This window comes from Saimiri boliviensis, chromosome 13 (assembly GCF_048565385.1).
Source record: "Saimiri boliviensis isolate mSaiBol1 chromosome 13, mSaiBol1.pri, whole genome shotgun sequence".
Taxonomy (NCBI): domain Eukaryota; kingdom Metazoa; phylum Chordata; class Mammalia; order Primates; family Cebidae; genus Saimiri; species Saimiri boliviensis.
This window is the reverse complement of record NC_133461.1, coordinates 42,220,248-42,245,671: the sequence shown is the minus strand read 5'-3', so window position 1 is coordinate 42,245,671 and position 25,424 is coordinate 42,220,248. Positions and strand designations below refer to the sequence as shown.

Genomic DNA, 25,424 nt, shown 5'->3' with positions numbered 1-25,424 from the left:
GTAAACTATCAGGCTGTAACCCAGACCTACTGAATCAGAAGCTCTGGGAGTGGGGCCCAACTCTCTGTAGTTTATAAATCCTTTAGGTCAGGGGTGTCCAATCTTTTGGCTTCCCTGGGCCACACTGGAAGAATTGTCTTGGGCCACACATAAAATACACTAACAAAAGCTGAAAAAAAAATCTCAATGTTTTAGTATACAAATTTGTGTTGCACTGCACTCAAAGCCGTCATGGGTTGTGTACAGACCACAGGTTGGACAAGCTTGCTCTAGGTAATCCTGATGTTCATTCAAGTTTGGTAATTACTGTCCAAGTAATCTTCAGCAGTCTCTATGGTAACATCAGACTTACTTCCAGTACTCTGCTTCCCTCCAGTCCATTAATCTTTCCCCTTCCCACCCTATACCCAATGAATCAGATTCACAAAACAACCTACAAATTTTTCAAAAAGAACAAAAAACTTTATTAAGAACATCTTATACTGTCATCAGATACAGCCAAAGAAAAACGGGTAAACAAACAGGGAAAGTTCATCTTCCCATGTGCTATTGTCACCTCAGAACAGACTCCTGTGTGGATGGCTGGAGTAACAGTTGGCAACAAATGCTCTGTATAAATAATTCATTAAGTAACACAATGTTTCCTTTCTATACAGAGAAGAATTGGGCTTATACTTTAAGCTTTGATATAATGTAACAACTATGAAACAAGACATCTTTAGGAGCTATTTCTTAATAGAATACAAAGCAGTTTAGTAGCTTTATGTTATTTCATATAATGTAATTTTTTAATGAAAAATTCAGAAAGGACATTCTAACTTTCCCAATTAGTTAATTTGCACTGTTTCGTTTTTTTCTCTAAAGATTTCTCAGAATCAGTTCAGTAACTATACAAAGACGAGTTGCTTATCTACAGTGATAATTGACAACTTAGTTTTGTTATTTTAATTTTGCAAATCAAGATGCCCAGGTCTGATTCTGAAAGATTTCTTATAGAAAAACCCTGATTCAGAGTGTATGTGAGACGAGATACCAAAATAGCTGCATCTGGAATGGTTTTCCAAGACAGGGAGGTTGGCTATTGAGCACAGCTGATTCTCTGATTCCTGGTTCCCCTCTATGGTCCTTTTACTTACTGTAGTGACGGAAGGAGAGAAGAAGCGCCCGGGAATCTGTTCACATTGCCACTCCAGACAGCTCTCTGCACTGTATGTGGAGAAAAGAGTGACGGTATCCATTCAAACCATAGTAGCCCTGCTTTTGATGTCATGCTTTTCTCTTGAGGGGCCAGACCAGACTGCACTCAAAGATGCATGATTTGCCTCAGGTACACAGTGGAGAAAATGCTCATGATTTAGAATTTGGTATTATAATACCCCCGACTAACCCCATTTCTTGAGAAAATGAAGTCTTCCTTTTAGGAAAAATGTTTCCTGCTAAGACTTACCATGTTAACTATCATAAGGCTGAAAAGATGACTTCTAAACCAGACTGTACTGTCTGTTTTCAGTTAATAAGTTAACCAACAACTGAAGTTTGTGGAAGATTCGTCAAGGGGTGGGATTCAGGTTCTTGAGTACTATCACTTATCACAAATCTCATCAAGCTCTTTAAAAAAATAATGCATTTTTATCATAAATATTTAGAGTAGATACTAGCATTAAAATCAGTATCTAAGTCAGAAGTCTGTCTGAAATGGTGAAAATATTTCAATAAACTTCTAAAAGATTTCAAATCTTCCCAGGAGTACATAGTTTATAAATTAGTTTTAAATGGAAAAAAATATATATTTTGAATGGATAAATCACACTTTAGCAGATCATAAATAAGGTCAAGATACTGAAAATAAGTTAACATACAAGTTTTTCCTTTCACATTAACAATAAAAATGAACTTATTAGTATTCATAGCATGTACAACCAGGTTTCATAATTGTGCATTTGTCACCTCCCCACTTCACTGAATTTTTTTCTTCCATTTCCTACATCTAGAGACAGAGGTACATGGCACAGGCAGACATCCCAGTGTGTGAGTGTTGCTGCGGCACACTATGTCCTAGTGAAAGCGGTGTTACAAATGCTGGTCAGGATCTACAATTAGTAACCTGTGAACCACGTTACAAGTTAAGGACATTCGTGGTTAAGTGGATTCAGTTCCCAGGTGAGCTAACAGTGGTAGTGTTAGGGAACCTAACTACTATTGTTTCTGTGAGAAAATGCACCCCCAAGTCCCAAAAGCTGACTAAAACACTTTGGAATGTAAGCCATGTATTAGTAGCAGTAGTGCATGGATTGGCACTACTTCTATGTGTCTCTGTTTTGGAGAGAGGTCAAATTGTTAAGATAACTATTTGCAGAACTACTCGGCTATTAAAAATAAATGTCTGCCTTCTTCATATATAATTCATTTTAACTAAAATTTCTAAAACTGAGAAAGAAACAGTGAAGCCATTCACACTAGTGAGACATAATTGGCTTGTGGGATTTTAAAGATGTTTTATTGACTATCTAACTTGAATCTACTTACAAAAAGAAAAATGTCTACTATGTAAAGCAATGAATAAAAAAAAAAATTATCCTAAGTTATTACTGAGTACAAATCCACAGCTTAACAACGTGATTTAAAAGGCAGGAGAGCATGCAACTGCTCTAACACACAGGGTTAGAAATAAAAGGTAAAAGTACATTTGTTTTGATAATTGTAAATATACAAATATAAAATTTACCATATCTACCCTGTAGTGTGGCACTGCTTAATTGCCAAATATACAGTCATTCAAAAACCTTAAGGAAACATTTAAAATGTCTCAGGCTACGTTGCTGAACATTAATGAATATTGTGTTCTTGAGCTACTGGAGCTAAAAATACTATTTTTAAAAGTTATATGAGTAAGGGAATAATAAAAGTATCATTATTTCACGTGTCTTTTAGTCCCATAGATGGCTTTTTGTTAAAGGGATCAATTATGTTAAAAGGAGACTGATGTGACAAATAGAAAACAATTCCAGAATCAAAGCTGTCCTCGTTAGAATGTCAAAATTGGTAACATTTCCAAAGCATTTTCATTATGAATCTACTCAAAGAATTACAAACAGCTTAATCAAGGGAATCACTACTTAACATTTTAAAAATCCTAAAAAACAAATCCAACTACAGTGGCAGTTGGAAGGGAACTTTTGCAATGCTATTAAGGAAAAGTTCTCTAGACTTTCATCTGCCCCTCAAGGTGACATCCATGTTTAATGTTAAATTACCGACAGAGGGAATCAAAGGTATGTAGAGACAGAGAATTGATATTTTGTTTGGGGAGAAGGGTGAAGATTATGTTGGAACATTTAGTCCCTTCTACAATCAAGTCCTAACTCTACCATAATGAAGTCTCAATTAACTACTGACTAATTCTTCCCCTTTAGGAATTACATAGTATTCAGTGATTAGATGCTGAAGAAAATAAAGAAAAACAATTGAAAATACCTGAAGAAATAGAAACATGTAATTTCTCACAAGGCCCTGGATCAAAAAAAAAAAAATTTACAAAAAGATCTTTTGAAAATAATCACTATTTCTGAGCTTATTAATACACACAAATTATCACTTTGTTCAAACTAAGTCATGTTAATTTACCAATAAAATAGTAAACAAACCAACATTTTAAACAATTTTATAAATTACTCGTCATTCCTTTTGTTAGTGTTTCTTTCTTAACAATATACAAAAATAACACTACAGGACTATCCACCTAACCTGTCTCCATCTCTTGCAAAGTCCTGGGACTTGGAAAGAGGCTGGTCCATCAATCTTCACTGTAGATGTCTCCCGCAAAGGGCAGGTGCATGTGGCTGCCAGTGACATTGGGCAATCGAGATAAGTCTGGCAGGCTCTGGATCCGGGACCTGAGTTCTTTGCGCACCAGGGAAACTCTGGCTAGCTTGCGCTTGTACTCCTGTAACATCAAACCACTTTCATTAGCATTCACGGACTGAAAGAACTTCTTAGCTAATAATGACCTACATAAGATTAGGTACTATATTCAGTTAATGCCAAATTAAAAAAAAATTATAGTGTGAGTTTTAGCATCAAAAGATGAGCTTTGGAAATATATCACCAGGTAAACTATTATCATTAAGAAAAACCACAATCTTTAGCTGTTACGTCACACCTGTAGAAAGAGGATTAACATATTAATATGCTTAACCTTGACATACAAGATGTTCAGGTATTCTTGAGTTTGGGCAAGAAAAATTACGTATTTATTTTCACAAACCTTAACTTAAAATTTGGCAAGAACATCTATGAACTCAGTAAGAATGGCAAGTCTGTGGTGTCTGAAGCAGGATTGCTCCCTTCCTGTGACCTCCCATCTAAGTATAAGGAGGCTCCACTCCAGGCTGCTGCAGCCAAGAACACAGGATCACTCTCCCTGCAACTTCCAGCGGGAGGGGGGCTTTATTCCCAGAAGGAGCACCTCTCACCCTACCCCCAGCTAACTGGCGCTGAAGCTAATTCCTGAGCTAGAGCAGGTAAGAGCCTGAGGAATCCCCACTTCTGCCCAGCCCCTACTCTCACATCAGAAGTTCTTCCTTATGTGTGGAGGACTGAGAATACTGGAGCCCTGATAAGCCTCACCCCCGACTCATGAGGAAGTGGCTCCAAAGCAGAAGAGGCAAGCGAGACAACCTCAGGCTGCTGCACCCCTCCTCCTCTCCAAAAGCTCAGCACCCAGAGCAGGTTATCACTCAGAGGAAAGCTTCCCACTATACCCATCTCAGTTCCAGGGTCCTGACTCAAATTTGGTCTGAAGAAGTAGCAAGCAGTAAAATAGATATGTCCATGGCAATTCACTATTACCACAGTGCATGGCACAAAGCAGGGAGATTCATGCTTTTTCCAAATGTGGTCACAGGTAAGTCCAGAGAGGACCATCCTAGAGAGTGCACGGATGAGGAAACATCTAAGCAAGAAACCCAGCTAGGAACTTACTGCAATTCTCCAGGAAATAAAGGACTAGGGCCTGAACCAAACCAATCATAGTAAGGATAGAGCAATGTCCTTTATAAACTACATTATAGGTACATAATACCTTAATTTAAAAGGCTAAAACAAGGTTTAGAAAGAAAAATCAGCAGAAATTGGTTGTGGTTCTGCCATGAGGAATAAGCAGGTGGGTACTGGGGCTGTTATCTGAGAGAGCAAAGACGGGGGCACAAACTCCTTTGGAGAAAGATACAGGGTTCAGTTTTAAGCATGTTAAGTGTGAGTTATCCACAGGATTTTTAGTAGGCACTTGGAAATGTGATTATAGTATTCTGAGCTACAAATAAAGATTTAGGCTTTATAACTCATAAGTTCTAGCTAAAACCAAAAGAATATAACTAGGTTTTATAAACAATCTACAACAGTTTCTCAATCATTTTGCCCCTCCCTTCTCTACTCTTCTGCATATCTTCCATGAGCCAAGATTTTGTCAAACTTTATTTTTTGTGGTTTTAGTAAAAATATACGTATACTGAACCTGATTTTCTATATTTTCCATCATAGCACACTACCTCCCATGATTCTAATGGGTCCATCCACAAAATGGCATGACCCTCTCCCGGTTGAGAATCATAGTATATACAGGAAGGAAGAGAAGTGACCTAACAGCAAAATGCTGAAATGTGTCCAATGTTGAAAGGATCATGAAAAGAGCAGTAAAAGAATAGTAGATAACAAGATAGAGTCGTGAGCTTTTATTTGGAAAGTTTCTCACTTTTTTCTTAGGAAAATACTGGCTTGCTCAATAGATGCTTTGGATACAGTAAATGTAATCCAACTCTTCAGAAACAATACCATTCATATCCGTTATCTGAATAACCCAGTAATTATCCTTAACTAAGAATACGTGCTCTCCAGGTTCTTTTTTTTTTTTTTTTTTTTTTTGAGATGGAGTTTTGCTTTTGTTGCCCAGGCTGAAGTGCAATGGTGAAATCTCTCAGCTTACCGCAACCTCTGCCTCCCAGGTTCAAGCAATTCTCCTACCTCAGCCTCCCGAGCAGCTGAGATTTATTTATTTATTTTTCTTTTTTTTTGAAACAGAGTCTTGCTCTTTTGCCCAGGCTAAGTACAGTGGTGTGATCTCAGCTCACTGCAACTTCCATCTCAAGCAATTCTCCTGCCTCAGCCTCCCGAGTAGCTGGGACTACAGGTGTGTGCACCACCATACCCAGGTAATTTGTGTGTGTGTGTATTTATTTATTTATGAGACACAGTCTCACTCTGTTGCCCAGGCTGCAGTGCAGCGGCTCGATCTCAGCTCACCACAACCTCTACCTCCCAGCTTCAAGCAATTCTCCTGCCTCAACCTCCTGAGTAGCTGGGATTACAGGCACCTGCCACCACGCCAGACTAATTTTTTGTATTTTTAGTAGAGAAGAGTTTCACTATGCTGGCCAGGCTGATCTTGAACTCCTGACTTTGTGATCTGCCAGCCTCGGCCTCCCAAAGTGCTGGGATTAGAGGCGTGAGCCACTGTGCCTGCTCTAATTTTTGTATTTTTATAAAAGACAGGGTTTTGCCATGTTGGCTGGGCTCAAACTCCTATCCTCAAGTGATCTTCCTGCCCTGGCCTCCCAAAGTGCTGGGTTAACAGGCAGGAGCCACTGTGCCCAGCTGATAGTGATTTCTAATTTTGGATTGTGGTCAGAGAAGATACCCTTTGTATAACACCTTCTTAAATCTACTGAGACTTAATTTGTGGTCTAGCATGTTCTAGCCTAGAAAATGTTCCAAGTGCACTTCAGAAGGATATGTATACAGCCAGGTGAGGTGGCTCATGCCTATAATCCCAGCACTTTGGAAGCTGAGGCGGGTGGATCACCTGAGGTCAGGAGTTTGAGACCAGCCTGGCCAACTTGGTGAAACCTTGTCTCTACTACAAATATAATAATTAGCTGGGTGTGGTGGGCGTGTCTGTAATCCCAGCTAATCGGGAGGCTGAGGCAGGAGAATCGCTTGAACCCAAGAGGCAGAGATTGCAGTGAGTGGAGATCACGCCGCTAGACTCCAGGCTGGGCAACAGAACGAGACCATGTCTCAAACAAACAAACAAAGAAGGATGCCTATGCTATTGTTGATCTGGCTAATTTTTTTGTATTTTTAGTAGAGATGGGGTTTCTCCATGTTGGTCAGGCTGGCCTCGAACTCCCGACTTCAGGTTATCCACCCACCTTGGCCTCCCAGAGTGCTGGGATTACAGGTGTGAACCACCATGCTTGGGTGCTCTGTAAGTTCTTATAAAAGAATACAATAACAAATTCATTGTAATTTGATATCTGAAAAAGGCTCATGTACAGCACTTCATACTTGAAAAGTTTCCCACTTCTTAAGTGTGGGCTGTTTGTGGTGGCTGACTTCCAAAGACTACAGTATGAAAAAGAGGGAAAAAAGACTGACTTTAAAGAAGAGAAACCTGACAAATACCTAAGCCATGTGATAAAGGTCCTATCAACACCATCACTCATGTTGACAGTATTTCCTTTGTCATGGGATGAAAATGGCATTCTCCCTCTATGGTCTTCCTCCCTGAAACACATAACTCCACTTTAGCTGTGAGAAAAAATCAGAAAATCCCAACTGAGGGACACGACCAGCAGTGCTGAAAACTATCAAGGTCATCAAAACACAAGGAAAGTCAGAGGAACTATCACAGCCAAGAGAAGCAGCACAACCAAAGCGAATGTGACATTCTGGATGGGATCCTGGAACAGAAAAAAGGACATTAGGCAAAAATTAAGAAAATCTGATTTAAGTGTGGCGTTTAGTCAATAATGTATAATATTGGTTCACTAATATGACAAATGTATCATACTAATATAAGATGTTACAATAGGGGAAACTGGAGTGTATGAGAATTTTCTATACTCTCTTCGTAGTAAACCTAGAATGTTCTAAAATAAACACTTTATTTAAAAAAAAACACTGATGGACAAATTAAACATTTTCCCAGATTATCAAAGCTGTTTTGCATACATTCTTATCTTAATCTTCACGAAAACGCTAAAACACAGGTATCATTCTTCCTGTTTCATAGATAAGAAAACTGAGGCTTTAAAAACTGAAGATAACACTCTGGTTTCCCTTCAGGTAATATGAACCTTTCACCTTTTACTAAAAACTGAACATAAACTGCTCAAGACTCATTAACACCAGGCACCATGAAACATAATTGATTTTGATACATCAAAATTGATGAATAAATTAATAGCTCTTAGTTATTTCTGGTCAAATGATACAACATTTGCTATTCAAAAAGATACAACCAAAAACTATTTGAGCTGTTTTGCAGAACAGCAGTTGTATTAAATTATCCACACTGTGATACAACTTGGTTAAAAATATTAGCCAGGCACAGTGAGTCATACCTGTATTCCCAGCATTTTGGGAGGCCTAGGTGGGTGGAATGCTTGAGCTCAGGAGTTCGAGACCAGCCTGCGCAATATAGTGAAACCTTTTGTCTCTACAAAAAGTACAAAAATTATCCAGACATGGGTGGCATGCACTTATAGTCCCAGCTACACAGGAGGCTAAAGTGGGAGTCACCTGAGCCCAGGAGGTCAAGGCTGCAATGAGCCATGATAGTGCCACTGCACTCCAACCTAGACAACAGAGTGAGACGCTGCCTCAAAAAAAAAAAAAAAAAAAAAAAGCAGCAGATTTTTAAGATTACAAATAATATATGGCCACCACAGCAAACATATTAAAGTTATTTTAAACTACATAGAATTTTTATGATATTAAGCCCAATCTAAACAAAATTTCCTTAAAGCCAAATATGGTACAAATTCCTATTTATAATCATTTGCTCAAGTTCTTCCTCCCTTACCTGTCCAGGATCCCAATTTCTTTCCATACTTCCAAGTGGCAGCTGAAATCCCAAACTATACATTGAACCTTCCCCAATTACTTCTCTCATATCTAAACTTTCACTACTATTTTCTGACCATGTAACAATGTATTGCTTTAACATCCTGCTGACCATTCGCATATCACACATATAGAATATACTTAAAAAACTGATGAATGAAATATCAAAAAAAGAGGAAAAACTCTATCATTTGAATGATTAAACCTCTTTCACATTTGTGTATATAGGCATGTATCTCTTAAGAAATGCAATATTCATAAGCAAAACATTCAACATTCATAAGCAATTTCTTTATATTGATTTAGCTACATGCTTTTAAAAATTATTTGGAAAGCAGAGAATGTAAATAAATTTACCTATCATTTCCACTACAAATAAGATCAGCAAATAAAAACAACTTTGTACCTTTTTGCTCTACAAATTTTGCTCTTCTTTCCATCTTACCCAACTTTAGCCAATAGCTACTTAAAGTTTTTAAATTGAGGCCCAACATAAAATTCATATTAAGTCGACACTTCAGTTAGTATGTGTATCCACCCATATAACCAACATTGAAATCAAGATACAGGCTTTTTCACAATCCCAGAATTTTTCCTCATACCACCTCTCCTCAATTTTAATCACTATTTTCCAAATTTCAATTAGCTAACTACCATTCTTCGTAATGTTCTTTACCATGACTCACTTATACTATTATTTACATCATATTTAATAAATCAACTCATTTCTTAACATCTTCATTCTAAGAAATAATGTCTGTGCAATCATAGGTTTGTTGTGCTCACTTTGGTTTTGATTCACACATTAAAATAAACAACCATCACATTAAAATAAATGTTTTCAGGAGGCACCATGGCATGGCTGTATTTGGGAAGCAATGCTTTACCTCATTTTTCTTACTCTGTGGACCGAAGCCACTTTCTTTCTTTCCCTCTATTTTCTTCATTCAACAAGGCCCACCTTTCTGTCCTAAATTTACTGATTTACCCTTTACTTGCCACCAGCGTCATCACTACCACCCTAAAGCTTGTATCACCTCAGTCATGAGCAACCCTTATGTCAGTTTTTGCAGTTCCAGCTTCCTACCAAGGCTCAATTCCACTGGTCAAAAGCCCCTCCACTCTTCAAAATTTTGCCCACCGGTTATAATCCAGGCAAATTTTCACTTCACCTAAAACCCTTCCTCTGTTTTTGCCACTTTCTCCAGGCTTCTAGATAGCTATCTCTGCACTGTCTTGTCTTTCCGAGGGCAAAAGCCTTTTTTACACTGATATAATACTACAACATTAGTGAAGTAGGAGGTGTGATTTGCCTTGTGTGCACAGCAAGTGAGTTACAGTTAACTTGAAATCTGAACTACCATTACAGATTTCTTTACAGCTGATACTAAGTGTATGTTGAGTATCCAAATTGTGTGTATTTTTCAAGGCCTACATTAAGACCAAACACTGCCATAGAATCTTTTCTCAGGCTAACTTCCTATGATATTCTACTACATGAGTTATTTCTGAATTACTATTGGATTTTCTTTTTTTTCTTTTTTTTTTTTTTGAGACGGAGTTTCGCTCTTGTTACCCAGGCTGGAGTGCAATGGCACGATCTCGGCTCACCACAACCTCCGCCTCCTGGGCTCAGGCAATTCTCCTGCCTCAGCCTCCTAAGTAGCTGGGATTACAGGCACGCGCCACCATGCCCAGCTAATTTTTTGTATTTTTAGTAGAGACGGGGTTTCACCATGTTGACCAGGATGATCTCGATCTCTCGACCTCGTGATCCACCCGCCTCGGCCTCCCAAAGTGCTGGGATTACAGGCTTGAGCCACCACGCCCGGCCTTACTATTGGATTTTCTAATTTCATAACCATAATTAGAAAGCAACTACATTACTTGCAGTGGCCAGCAGGGGACTGAGTATTAACAGCCCCCCCAGTCAATACTCCATGTAGTCGGAAGATCTGGATGGAAGTACTGTTTCCACAATCAACTACCTATGTAACCTTGGGCAAGGGCTCACTAAGATTATCTAAGTAAGTCTCAGATGCCTCCTTCATAAAATAAGGGTACCTATTTTACAGTGCTCTGTGGCCAAACTGATGTGGAAGTTTTCAAATTAGGAAGCGCTACATAATTGTGGTTTTTATTCTGAGACAATTATCAGAATCATCTTGCAGAAGAACAGCTAAGATAAATTCCTGAAATTTGGAATTCTTGTTTATTTTAGGGCTGACCCAGATAGCTGTTCTAAAATTCTAGTTGCTTTAAATACATATTATTTCTGAACTTAAAGTATTTACATGACTGCCTTTTTCTTGAAGATGCTGCTAATAACACTGCTTTTTATCTTTCCTACATAATTGTGACCAAAAAAACAAAACAAAACAAAACAAAACAAAAAAACGAGACAGGCGTGGTGCTCACACCTGTAATCCCAGCACTTTGGGAGGCTGGGGTGGGCGGATCACTAAGTCAGGAGTTCGAGAATAACCTGGCCAACATGATGAAACCCCATCTCTAAAAAATACAAAAATTAGCTGGGTGTGGTGGTGCTCACCTGTAATGCCAGCTACTTGGGAGGCTGAGGCAGGAGAACCGCTTGAAACCTGGGAGGCAGAGGCTGCAGTGAGCTGAGATTGCAACACTGCACTCCAGCCTGGGCGACAGGGTAAGACTCTGTCTCAAAACAACAACAGGGGGGGAAAAAAAAAAAAAAGAGAGAGAGAGAGAATTTCAACCACCTTAATACGGATTTCTTTAGTGGCCAATTAAAGGCTTTGGTCAATTCTAAGCATCACACTTACTGTATTGCAGACCCATGGCTTCCTATCCATTTCTTGATAAAAACAGCAGAATTTGTAGGGAAAAAACGTGCAAAGTTTGTTTTCTATGGGACCTCATTTATCTGTAGTATAACGTCCTTTGCCTCTTTTAAGAAAAGTTAACATACAAGTCTTTCTTATGCCACTGCCTTCAACAGAACTATTAAGCAGCTTCAGTTCTCATTTTTAGAATCCACCACCATTTACTTTAGTTCATTTTGCATGTCTTGGAATTGGGCCTCTTTTTTAGATTAGAAGAAAAAATTAACTAAACTATTAAGATATAACATACACACATCCATTTGTTTAAAAATAAGGCCAAGAAATTCCATGACGTCAGGGAGTTCGAGACTGCTGATCAGTCAAGCTGTTACCATCCCCAGGGGACAGAGTGTGAAGGAGATAAAGATCTCAGTGGTTTGTCCTCACCTTCTGGGAAACAAATGCTCAAATTTAGCTTGTTATCTAATCCTGGAATTGACAATTTAAAAAAATATAAACTCCACAATGGTTGAATTAATTTACATTCCCACCAACAGTGTAAAAGTGTTCCTATTTCTCCACATCCTCTCCAGCATCTGTTGTTTCCCGATTTTTTAATGATCGCCATTCTAACTGGTGTGAGATGGTATCTCAATGTGGTTTTGATTTGCATTTCTCTGACTCTAAGGAAAAAAAAAATATATATATATATATATATATAAACTCCACTATATCATATCCTTTCTCATTTCTTTTTACAGGTTATCCTATACATCTCAGATGGAGTTTTTTTTTTTTTTCCCCCCCTTGACTGAAGAAATTTTACCTTTTGGTGGAAATTACTTTAAGTAAATATCATCTAACAAACTGTCTCACTTCCTTTAGTTTATTTCATTCTCTTAAGAATTCTACTATTATGGGTCAGCTAGGTACAGAGTGTGCCAGGCTCTACAGAGTGAAGACTTCAGTCCAAGGTCATGGCAAAATATCTGAAGTTCATTGCCAGGACTGTGATGGTACAGGAAGGGAACGTGGAAAGTGCATACAGAACTCTAAACAGACTCCTCACTATGGATGGGTTCACTGAGGACATAAAGCATTGGCGGTGTGAGAAGCCATGCCTCCTGCAACAGAGGGAAAGCTATGAAAGGTGTCGGCGGATCTACAACATGGAAGTGGCTCACAAGATCAACTTCTTGATGCAAAAGAATTGGGTAGATCCATGGCAGGGTTGCTGAGGCCTGTGGATGGGACACCCAGTGTGAAACCCTCATCCAGTTTTGTCTCAGTTTTCTTTGTACAATCCCATTTCCTATTACTGTTCTCTACAATAAACTCAAACACGTTAGCAAGAAGGCCTCCACATACAGAAACAATCCCATTAGTCAGCAGTGGACACTCTCTTTTATTAAGTGAAAGAAGAAACTGAGTCTGAAAGTAGTCTAGGAGCAGAATGGTGTTTGCCAGGGGCTAGAGAAGGGGGCAATGAGAAGTTATTGTTTAATGGGTCCAGTTTCAGTTTGGGAAGATGAAAAAGTTCAGGAGATGATGGCCAGGTGTGGTGGCTCACACCTGTTATCCCAGCACTTTGGGAGGCTGAGGTGGGCAGATTAATTGAGGCCAGGAGGTAATGACAAGCCTGGCCAACATCGTGAAACCCCATCTCGACTAAAAATACAGGGAAAAAAAAAAAAATTAGCCAGGCATGGTAGTGCATGCCTGTAGTCCCAGCTACTTGGGAGGCTGAGATTGGAGAATCTCTTGAACCGGAGAGGTGGAGGTTGCAGTGAGCCAAGATCATGCCATTGCATTCCAGCCTGGGAAGAGTGAGAGGCTCAAAATAAAACAAAACAGGAGATGGATGTTGGATGGTGATAGTGGTTGCACAGAAAGGTGAATGTAGTACTTAATGCCACTGAACTGTACACTTAAATGGTTAAGATGGTAAATTTCGTGTTTTACTATAATAAAAACTTTTTTGAAAGTAAAAAAAAAAATTCTACTATTGCAAAGTTTCACTAATCTTCCAGATTGTTAAGAAGCATGTGGAAAAAGATACTTTATCAGGTCTTCTGCAAGGAACCCAAAGCCTGATTGTTAACTGGGTTTTCAAAAACCTATGATGTTACATTCTTAGGGTAAATGTTACAAATAAACTTTATATATTCCAAGATTTCATATACCTCACTGTGACACTAACCCAATAGCTACTACGTTTTTCAGGTGTTTACTACATGCCAAACACTGTTGTAAGTGCTCCATTTAATTTCACAGGTAGAGATTATTACTAACCATGTATTGTAGAAGATGAAACTAAATCACATTTAACCACTCATTAAGAAACTTCACCCAAAGTCAACAAACAGGGGCAAAAAGGGCCTCCAACTTAAGATAATCTGTCTTCAGAGTCCTCATGCTTAACCATCATGCTAACCTCCCTCTCATATCCTGGAATTATTTTGAGGGTGGGTATTCCGAAGATGTTAATCTAATGAAAGCTCAACTAAGGGATCGGCACAGTGACAGGACAATTAGTTATGTTCCTAAAACTCAAAATCCAATAAGGAAACACTGACTTGTATCAGGTCATCTACTTCTGTCCTTAAAGCAACTCTGGCATTCCTGGCAGTGAAGCAGAGTTGCCATTTTCCCATGCATAATGGCATATAGGTCCCGTGATACATTTTCTTAAATGAGAACAGCAGCAACATAAAGAAACACTAGGGAAAAGGCAGCAAGGGACTAGTTCAACCAAAAAAGTACCCAATGCCAGGAAAGCTGAACCGCCGGTTAACAATGATTTGACCTTGAGGGTGGGAGGATGGAGTGGAGAGAGTAAGCCAGGAGCTGATAAGCAGCTTTCAACTTTGGTTATTTCTGTTAAATTTCAAATCAGGCAGAAAAGGGATTTAAAGAAATACCCTCATAATCAGTCTTTCTACATGCTCTCAAATTCAAATGAGGAAGTTAATACTGTTACTTTTAATTTCTGTGTGAGTTTTTAGTCTCACTCACTTAGTATATATATTATCCAGTTAATGAAGAATCCCATTTTTCAGGGCCATACATGTCATCTTATCTGGTGTTTCCCAAATTGTGTGTTCCACGAAACATCGTTCCATAAGGTGTTTTTGTTTTGTTTTGTTTTGTTTTGAGGAGTCTGGCTCTGTCACCCAGGCTGAAGTGCAGTGCTGCGCTCTTGGTTAACTACAACCTCTGCCTCCCGGGTTCAAACTATTCTCTTGCTTCAGCCTCCCAAGTAGCTGGGACTACAGGCATGTGCCACCACACATGGCTATCCATAAGGTTTTAACAAGCAGGCCGAAAGTCAGAGATTCTGGGCTTATGTTTGTAAGCAAAAACAGGGTTCTCTGCTATAGGCCTGCTCAGATCCTCAGTATCTGAGCAGAGTGAAGTTCCACTAGTACAATCTGGTTTGCAACATTCCTAAAAATCACTGAAATACATTTTTGCTGAGCATTTAACTACCACCTTCCAGAGCTAAGTTTATGTATCAAATAGAGTTAGGCAAATGTTGGACACAACATTTCTTGTTCTTTTCATTCAACCTGTTTTTGATCACCTCCAGCAACAGCAAACTCACTAGTTTGCCTTTCACTTTTGAAGAATCTCATTGCATATAGAATTCTAAGTTGGTGGATTTTATTTTTTCAACACCTATCATCTCACTATCTTCTTGCATGCATGGTTCTGCTGAGAAGTTCATTATGATTCTTATTTTTGTTGCTCTATAGGTAAGGTGATTCTGCCTCTGGCTTTTTTCAAGGTTTTCACTTTTTGTTTTCTGCACTTTGAACATAGCATGCTGAAGTAGAGATTGTAGGCATTTTGGTATCCTGCTTGTTCTCTGAGTTTCCTGGCTTGGTGGTTGGGTGTCTGTCACTAATTTTTAAAATTCTTGGCCATTTTTACTTCAAATATTTACTCCGCTTCATTCTCTTACTTTCCAGTATTCCAAACCCATGTACATTATATATTTCCAAATGGTCCCACAATTCTTGGCTGTTCTGTTTATTTGTGCGGACTTCTTTTCCATTCTTTTTTCACTTTGCATTTCAGTTTGGGAAGTTTCTATAGACCTAGTCTTCAAGTTCACTACTTACTTGCTTCCTTGGCAGTGTCTGGTCTGCTGAACTGCCCATTAAAGACATTCTTAATTTATTTTGACAGTCTCACTCTGTCACCCATGCTGGAGTGCAGTGGCACAATCACAGCTCATTGCAGCCTTCCCCTCTTGGGCTTAAGTGATCCTCCCACCTAGGCCTCCCCAAGTGTTGGGATTCCCGCCCCCCCCCCACCCCCCCAGCATTTGCTTTTGATTTTTTTCTGGGCATTTCCACCTCTCTACTTTATTACCCAACTGTTCTTTTTTTTTTTTTTTTTTGAGATGGAGTTTTGCTCTTGTTGCCCAGGCTGGAGTGCAATGGCGCGATCTCGGCTCACCGCAACCTCCGCCTCCTGGGTTCAGGCAATTCTCCTGCCTCAGCCTCCTGAGTAGCTGGGATTACAGGCACACGCCACCATGCCCAGCTAATTTTTAGTATTTTTAGTAGAGACGGGGTTTCACCATGTTGACCAGGATGGTCTCAATCTCTTGACCTCGTGATCCACCCGCCTCAGCCTCCCAAAGTGCTGGGATTACAGGCTTGAGCCACCGCGCCCGGCTACCCAACTGTTCTTGCATGGTATGTACTTTTTCTGTTAGACCCCTTAACATTTCAATTACTTTAAATTTTTGGTCTGATCATTTTTAAATTTGTGTCACATATAAGTCTGGTTCTGATGCTTGTTTTCTCTCTTCAGACTGTTTCTTGACTTTTAGCATGTCTTGTTATTTTTTATTGAACTCCGAACATCAGGTGACAGTGAATTAAAGAGTTCAGTAGTTTAAGGTGTTATTAATCTAGTTAGGACTTAAGACTGTGCATAAGATCTGCTATAGGTGTAGCTGCCAGAGACTGAAAACAGCCCTTACACATTAGGAAGTTTTAAATGGCAAAATGGTCTTGTCACCTGTAACACATCCACTGGTCCTAGTTCTGCTCTCAGAAGTCAACCCAAATCCTCTTTTCTAATAGCTTTCAAAGGTTCTGAAAATAGGTATTCACATAATTTATATCCATCCCCAGCTCTGATCTTCCCAGTTCCCACAACTGTTCTCCAAGGAACCTTAGCTCTATTTCCCTTTGTTCTCCTAGTCTCTGCCTCTGGATACACTGTGGCAAGTTAATTCATTTTGGTTAATATGGAATCCAGAGTTGAAGACAAAAATCCTGCTGTGGTTTAACCGGCATCTCATGAAACAGATCTTCCACATTCTGATCACTCAGTTTATCAGTGTAGCTTAATTCCACTGTATTAGCTGCATCACCATGTTAATAGTGGTATTTATTCAGTGCTTTCTCCCATTAAGTGATGCCAAGCCATGTCCAGACGATACTGATATAATTAACTCGGGAAAATCAAAATAACGGAATTTATACTAGAAGTGTTTAGGCAAAGAAAGGTATAATGAAAGAAATGCAGTGTTTGTTTCACAGTGATCACCATTCAATTTGCACTGGTTCTAGAACAATGGTCTGACTTGTCAAGAACATTACTCAACAGAAAAACGCACCTTAACTGTAGTATAAGTGTTAGCTACTGATGGGTGAGGTTCAGAAGCAGAAGCTTTAAGTAAATTTGTGTGCATATATGCATTTTTCAAAGCTGCTGGCAACTCAAAAAAAGTTAAAACTTCCACATTCTGCTCTTTGATATAACTGTTTGAAGAGGTCCATATTTTAGTTAAACCTCTTCAGTACAATGACAACAAAATATCAAACTTATTAGTACTTAAAGTCTAGAGTTTTGTTTTATTAGAAAGTGTCTCACTCTGTTGCGCAGGCTGAAGTACCGCAGCACAATCACAACTCACTGCAGTCTTGACCTCCTGGGCTCAGGTGATCCTCCCACCTTGTTGGCCTCCCAAATAGCTGTGACTACAGGCACATACCACCACACGTGTGTGTGTGTATACACACACACACACACACACAAATATTTGTAGAGACTGGGTTTCGCTATGTTGCGCAGGCTGGTTTTGAATTCTTGGGCTCAAGTGATCCACCCAAAGTGCTGAGATTACAGGCATGAGCCACCCCACCCAGGTGAATTCTAGCTCTAACACGAGTCTTACTTCAAAAGCTAAAAGGGATTAAATATTTAGATGGTATTGTTACCAATGATACCACCCCACCAATAAATTGTACAATGGCACACTGACAGACTTCTAATCTTTTTTCCAGGATGGAGTCTCACTCTGTCACCCTAGCTAAAGTGCAGTGGTGCAATATCAGCTTACTACAACCTCTGCTTTGTGGGCTCAAATGATCCTCTGATCCTCCTGCCTCTGCTGCCTGAATAGCTAGGACTACAGGCACATGCCACCACACCTGGCTAATTTTTTTACTTCTTGTGGAGACAAGGTCTTGCTATGTTGCCCAGGCTGGTTTTGAACTCCTGGTCTCAAGCAATCCTCCTACTTCGGCTTCCCAAAGTGCTGGGATTACATGCATGAGCCTGTGCCCAGCCTCAATATTCTTTTCAGTAAACCACTGCCCCATTTGTTATGTAGACCTACTTCTTTCAATAGGTCCAACATGTATAACTTATTTACCTCCATGTGAATAAACAGACCTTAAAAGTTCTACTCTTGTTTGAAATGAAAGAAACAAAAGAGAAACCAGTCTAGCCAATATGGGGAAACCCTGTCTCCACTAAAAATACAGATATTAGCTGGGTGTGGTGGCATGCACCTGTAATCCCAGCTACTCGAGAGGCTGAGGCAGGAGAATCAATTGAACCTGGGAGGCAGAGGTTGCAGTGAGCCGAGACCCTGCCACTGCACTCCAGCCTGGGCAACAGATTGAGACTCTTAACTCAATTTAAAAAAAATAAATAAATAAAATAAAATAAAAATTAAAAAATATAGACAATATAAATCTGGCTACCTACATTAAGTTGAAAAAACTCACTTTCACAAATACTTTTTAAAAGATAAACTGTGTATTTGTGACTAAAACAAACAAAAAAAGAAAACATAGTCAAATAAAATATATAAAAATTTTAATAATGGTTTACAGTGATTGCTGTAAATTTGTAGGTAGTTGATTTTCTATTTTTCAGCATTTTCCAAATTTTCTCCAGTATGTATTGTTTTTATGATGGGAAAATTCTTAGGTAAAAGAGGCAAGGAAAGAAAATTTTAAACTCTGTATATCACTTTTATAAGTTGAATTAAAGTACTTGGAAGTACCAAACTATGAGACAGAAATATGGAAACATTTAAAGGCACTGAATTTTAGAGCTAGGTTTTATAAATCATTAGTTTGAAATCGACAGCATGAAAATGAAGAATGGTCTTCACAGTACACAATTTGTTCAAGTTCATTGAGTAACTTTAGAACCCATAACTCCCAATTCCCAGTTCATGACTTTAATCCATGTATCTAGCACTTGCTGGAGACTAACCAAGATAGACATCCAAGCAGGAATGTAACTGTACACATAGCATGGCTACAACTTTTTTTTTTTTTTTTTACAGCTATGTTTACAATGACATTTTTAACCTATGATTTTTTTTTTTTTTTTAAAGACTAAAGGAAATACATCAAAATGTGACCAGGCTGTTTAAATGATTTTAATGTACTTTTCAAATTTCTCCTAAAGAGAGTATGTATGTTAATACCTCTGTGCCTCACTATTCTCATTTATAAAATAGGTTAGAACCTACCTTTAACAATCACAGTATTAATAAAAATAGAAAAGTACTTAGAACAGTGTCCTAGCACAGAGTTAATGCCAAATAAGTATTATTTTATAATTAAATTTTAGAGTATTATCTCACATAGAATGGAGTGTAAGTGCTATGGCAGGGTTTTATTTTTTGGAGACAGGTCAGCCAATCTGGAGTGCAGTGGCATGACCATGGCTCACTGCATTCCCAACCTCCCAGGCTCAAGCAATCCTCCCACCTCAGCCTCCTAAGTAGCTGGAATTACAGGAATGGACCACCATGCCTAGCTAATGTTTAAAAAATGTTTTGTAGAGATAGGATCTTGTTATGTTGCCAGGGCTGGTCTCAAACTCCTGGGCTTAAGCTATCCTCCCACTTCAGCCTCCCAAAGTGTTGGCATTATAGGCGTGAGCCACTGTGCCTGGCCACAACAAGATTTCAGTTAGCTATAGACAGTGGTAATTTTCTACCCCCATAGTGTACAGAAATGTTTTCTTTAGGTAGTATTGGAAGATTTCATTTGAGAGGCCTAAGAATTCTGAGAATCTTGAAACTAATAAGCTATTGGAGGCTTCAAGGGCAGCCTTTATCTCCTGATAAAAAGGAATCCTCCCATGCTCCTGCCTAACTATGACTATAAATCCTCAAAAGGAGGGAAGTGGTGCTGGATGATTAGCCAGAAAGGGTTAACAATGCCAGAATACAGACAGAATAAAATCTAGCAGGCTGAGCCCGACCTAACAATCCTAGAACCTGACAATCCTAGAACTCCTAACTCACTAGCACTAGACACCTAGATGCTTCTTCCCTCTTTCCTACAGATTCTAAGACAGAGTCAAGGAAAAAGGGTCATCTGGCCTATATGATACCTGCTTCTGGAAGGGAACACAACATTCTGGCAGGCATGAATAAAGCTCTATTATGTGTTCCTGTCTTCTTTCCTCTTCCTAGTTTTCCTTCTGTCCTGTTTTCTTTTTTTACTCCCTTCTTTACTTTCGGATTTTGTTTCCTTGCCATCCTGTGTTCCACTGTCAAAGGAAACTCAACACTTTCATCATTTACAAGTGTACTGTGAAACTTACAGTAGTTCTGAATTACCTACAAGGGATCTCCAACTTTCATACAAAGTCTACTTTATTACACAATACACTGTTAATCCTGAATGGCTTTTTTGAAGCAAAATTCAGGCTTTCACATATCAACCAGACAGCAGGTCAGAAGTATCCCATGATGATGCTACAGTAAGCATTTCAGTTTCACACAACAGGGTCTGTAATGTGGGTGATGATACTTGTGACAAGAAACAAGGACAGATAATCAGATGTGCTGAGTGGTAAATATTCAGGTGGTTCACTGTATGTTCAGTACTAAAGGAAAAGAAGAGGATTTTCTGATTCTGAATTGGAATTTAGCATCAAAAGATTCCAGTGATCCAAATGCAAAGGGAATACAGGGATTCAGAGGACACTGCTTCTTTACATCTCATGAAAAAGCAAGAGAAGATAACTAACTGTTCCACATTTTGGCTTGACACATTGAAGGGAAGTTGATGAAAATGAGATCACCATCAAAATCAGCATCATAATTTCCAGAGCCATCTACTCAAAACGAAATTCTGGCCAGGCACAATGGCTCACACCTGTAATCCTAGCACTTTAGGAGGCTGAGGTGGGCGGATCACAAGGTCAAGAGATCGAGATTATCCTGGCCAACATGGTAAAACTCCATCTCTACAAAAAACACAAAAATTAGCTGGGCATGGTGGTGCAGTCCCAGCTACCCGTGAGGCTGAGGCAGGGGAATCACATGAACCCAGGAGGCAGAGGTTGCAGTGAAGTGAGACCATGCCAATGCACTCCTGCCTGGGTGACAGAGCAAGACTCTGTCTCAAAAACAAATAAATAAAACAAAAACAAAAATCTACCAGGCACCATGATTCACACTTATAGTCTCAGACAGGAGGCTGAGACACAACTGCTTTTGTCCAAGAGTTTCAGACCAGCCTGGGCAATACAGAAAGACTGTCACAAAATACAAAACAAAAACAAAAAATACACTAAACTTCCCAACTTGATGATCAGTTCCTCTTAACTACTAAAGTTACTTACTCCTATTTAGCTGGGAGAGGCTACATTTTTAAAAGGCATTGTCTGTATTTAGTAATTTACCTACAATCTTATTAATTTTATACTGACGATTTCTCAGGTGCTTAAAAAGCATCAATAACTGTAATTTTAAAAATTATAATTAGACTGGGTACAGTGGCTCATACCTGTAACCCTAGCACTTTGGGAGGCCAAGGTGAGAGGATCACTTGTGCCCAGGAGTTCAAGACTAGCCTAGGCAACCCGATGAGATCTCCTCTCTACAGAAAACACAAAAATTAGCTTGGCATGGTAGCGTGCATCCGTAGTCCCAGTTACTCAGGAGGCTGAGTAGGGAGGATCACTTGAACCCAGGATATCAAGGCTGCAGTGACCCATGATTGTGCCGTCACACCCTAGCCTGGGTGACACAGCAAGACCCTGTCTCAAAATATATATATAAAACTTTAAAAATCTCTGTAGGAAAAAAATAACTGCCCCTCATGGTATATCAGTTTTGAACTTCTATATATTTTATACACATATTTGATACTGAAATTTTGTATGACTTACTTTCATACGTTTTTTAGGAATGCGTTACGTGCAACAGCAGAGCACCACTTACATCAAGTTTAAACTGCAACAGCACAATTCCAGTTTTCCAAAATCTCACAAAATATCTCACTTGTTCCACTCTCATCTCCTCTCACTTCACAGCCATTACGGCTTGGATGCTGTTACCTATGTTGTTTCCTTGCTTACCTACCTAGAATTCCCAAACACTCCTTTGCTGATCAGAAGTGAAGATACTCTCATTACACATAAGGACACCCTATTTTCTGATGGATACTAACTGGAGATGGAAGCAGGGACAGGAAACTCCAGGTGTTCAGGCATTTTCAGCAGTTATTTACATTAATATAATTGGTTTTTGCAACTATTTCCTAGGGTAAAGTTCTTTCCTTTGAGCTTACTCTCTTACATACTGTCTTTCCAAAATCCTTAGTGGTTCAACTATCTTTACTGAACTACACAGACTGTAGGAATAACCAACTTGGGCTGTCAGTAAGGTGGAAATGATTCAACATGGATTATCCCAGCAACTGGTTTTCCATATCAATTATCTCAATCATTCCTGGCCCTCGTCAGCCTGGAGAAGACACTGTCCTTTTTCACTGTCCTGTTCCAAGCTCCAACATAGGCAGACTCCTCGCCATTGCTACCTAGCCCAAGAAAGAGGATACAGAGGGGTTTACCTGCCTGATTGTTTCTACTGCAATGGAGTCACTGTGTGTCCCACTTCTGGCATGGAACGTTTGTGTAAATGTTTCTACCCTTACAACAGTGCATGCTAGGATGTGAAATATTTCTTCGATTCAATCCTGTCAGTATTCCGTCTTCTATGAATACTGCCTATTCTGGGGCACCCACAGCATTTCTTCTCTTATTAGAGCAGAGATATTACATATATATTATAATTTCTTTATTTCCTGTATCTTTATTTACTTCATCAATACTATCTTTTTGGCAATCTTTATCAACCATTATGAACAGAACTTACTTTGACAATGGAAATGTTCCTTATCTGCATTCCCACATGTCGCTAGTGAGCATTTGAAATGTGCCTAGTGCTACTGAGAAACGGAGTTTTAATTCTTAATTCTGATTGAGTTAAACAGCACATGTGGCTAGTGGCTGCTTAGTGAACAGTGCAGCTCTTCAACTTCACAGTGCACCCTCTCAACCCCTGCATTTCATCCGTCTCTCCATTTCATCTCTACCCATTTCCCATCTCCATTTCATTCCTCTCCCTTCATTATATCTGTCTTTACAGTTAATATAACAGACATGTAACATAGTATGTAAGATATACTGACATACAGCTTTATATGAATGTCATATACTATATAACGATATATAAATTTTACCTATTTAATATGATAAAGGCAGAATATACTGTTTAATTCTTTATTATATTCAAACATATATTCTCTTTCTATAAGTTCCAGGAGAGTAAAGCTACAGATGGTCAGACCTGGTGGCACACGCCTGTAATCCCTGCACCTTTGTGAGGCCAACGTGGATGGACTGCTTGAGCCCAGGAGTTTGAGACAAGCCTGGGCAACATAGCCAGACCTTGTCTCTACAAAAGTAAAAATAAAAAGTAAAACTAAAAAAAGACTGGTCAGGTGTGGTAGTGTTTACCTATAGTTCTAGCTTCTTGGTAAGCTAAGGTGGGAGGATTGCTTGAGGCCAGGAGTTCAAGATTTCAGTGAGCTCTCATCATGCCACTGCACTCCAGCCTGGGCAACAAACAAAATGAGACCCTGTCTCAAAACAAAACAAAACAAAACAAAACAAAAGCTGCAACTCAGTCTATTATCTTAAAATAGAAGGGTAGGACGTCAATGTCTTGTTTTTCTCTACAAAACAGAGTAAAAATCTAAATCAGGCAAGGAAATGCAAACACCAATTTAATTAAATCCAAGTATCCTAACTTCATCAATCATAGTTGAGAATACTGGCGGGTGGGGGAATATGAGGAGGAGAAAACACTTTGCACCAACTTGATTTCTAAAACAACTACTTCCAGAAATCATAAAGAATTGCCAAAAGGGTAAACAGCAAATACTCTACCTCCAGTTGAAAAGATATAGACTTCATAAACAGCAAACAAACAGGCTTGATTCAGATAAGCCAGAATCTCAAAAAAATGACTGAACATATTGTTTAAAAGAACCTAGGACCCTGGTTGCAAACACTGAGATACTAAGACTATAACTAGCAAAACAAGCACTTCCTCTTTGGAAGGACCACTGTGCTATAGATAAAAAAAATTACAGATATCTGACAACTCCAGAGTATCCCCATAAAACTACATAATTCACTGGTTAAATGCTAGTGATACGCTAGCTAGAAAATCTCCAAGATTTTTTTGTTGGGGTCTAAAACTTCTGAGGTATTTACTGTATGTGCAGCACAGTTTTAAGCACCCAACTCACTTATATCCCATAACCATATAAAGTAGGTACAATTATTATCCCTATTTTGCAGACAAGGAAACAGAGGTCAAATGTGTTGTCGAATGTCACTGAGCTACAAAGTGGTGAAGCAGAACTGAAACCCAGGCAATCCTGCTCCAGAGTCCCTGCTCTTTACCACAGCTAACCTGCCTCTCCAAATGTTTACTCATTTAAGACCAAAGTCAACCAGGAAAAGTTAATAACCACTGGCCTCTCTTCTGTACTTACATCTTCAACATGTAATATTTTTTTCTGTAACTTAAAATACGTCCTTAAGAAATTAGCAGAAGAAACAAAGCCAACAGAGCCAAAATAAGAAATGACAAAAGTCAAGTTAAATACTCGACAAGCTAAAACATTGGTTCAACAAGATAAAAAAAAGACACATATATTTTAAAAACTAATTACGTAAGAACCTGATGAACAACTCCAAGATTAACAATGGCAGATGTTACAAAAGAGAGGTTTGAGATAGTCCCAAAATTAACACAAGCAAAAAATGCCAGTGCCGCACTGCCAAAAATGTGCACCTTCCACAAACAAAAAAGCTCAGAGCCTAGAATAGCTACATGCAGCAAAAAAAAAATGTCAGCAACTATTTATGCCATAGTAAAGATTTTATAACAGTCCACCCTTGTCTACAATTTCACCTTCCATGATTTCAGTTACCTCAGGTCAATCTTGGTCCAAAAATATTACATGAAAAGTTCTAAAAATAAACAGTTCCTAAGTTTTAAATTGTATGCTGTTCTGAGTAGTGTAATTACATCTTACATAATTACATCTTTTGTCCATTCCACCCAGGACAAAATCATCCCTT

The 25,424-nt window shown here is 38.9% G+C and overlaps 2 protein-coding genes across 4 annotated transcripts in view; one reads left to right on the top strand and one right to left on the bottom strand.

Annotated features, from left to right (window-relative positions):
- Positions 1–440: 440 nt before the first annotated feature.
- RPRD1A (regulation of nuclear pre-mRNA domain containing 1A) overlaps positions 441–25,424 on the bottom strand; it is a 79,479-nt gene continuing 54,495 nt past the window's right edge. The window contains exons 7-8 of one of the 3 annotated variants that reach the window (XM_010335428.2): positions 3,745–3,943; positions 441–1,206 (exon numbers count right to left, since the gene is read on the bottom strand). In XM_010335428.2, coding sequence (XP_010333730.1) covers positions 3,794–3,943 — 150 coding nt within the window. In that variant the 3' untranslated portion in view covers positions 441–1,206; positions 3,745–3,793. Of the gene's footprint in view, positions 3,944–10,420; positions 11,572–25,424 lie in introns of those variants that run through there. The other 2 variants (XM_003924725.3, XM_074383575.1) reach the window with 2 other exon arrangements.
- On the top strand, positions 12,619–13,685 carry LOC120361653 (small ribosomal subunit protein bS21m-like). The gene has a single exon (XM_039463642.2). The coding sequence runs from the start codon at positions 12,677–12,679 to the stop codon at positions 12,935–12,937; it is 261 nt and encodes an 86-aa protein (XP_039319576.2). The 5' UTR covers positions 12,619–12,676; the 3' UTR covers positions 12,938–13,685.

Excerpts from the sequence above, each read along its gene's own strand:
- LOC120361653 (XM_039463642.2), top strand. The coding sequence starts at position 12,677 with ATGGCAAAATATCTGAAGTTCATTGCCAGGACTGTGATGGTACAGGAA.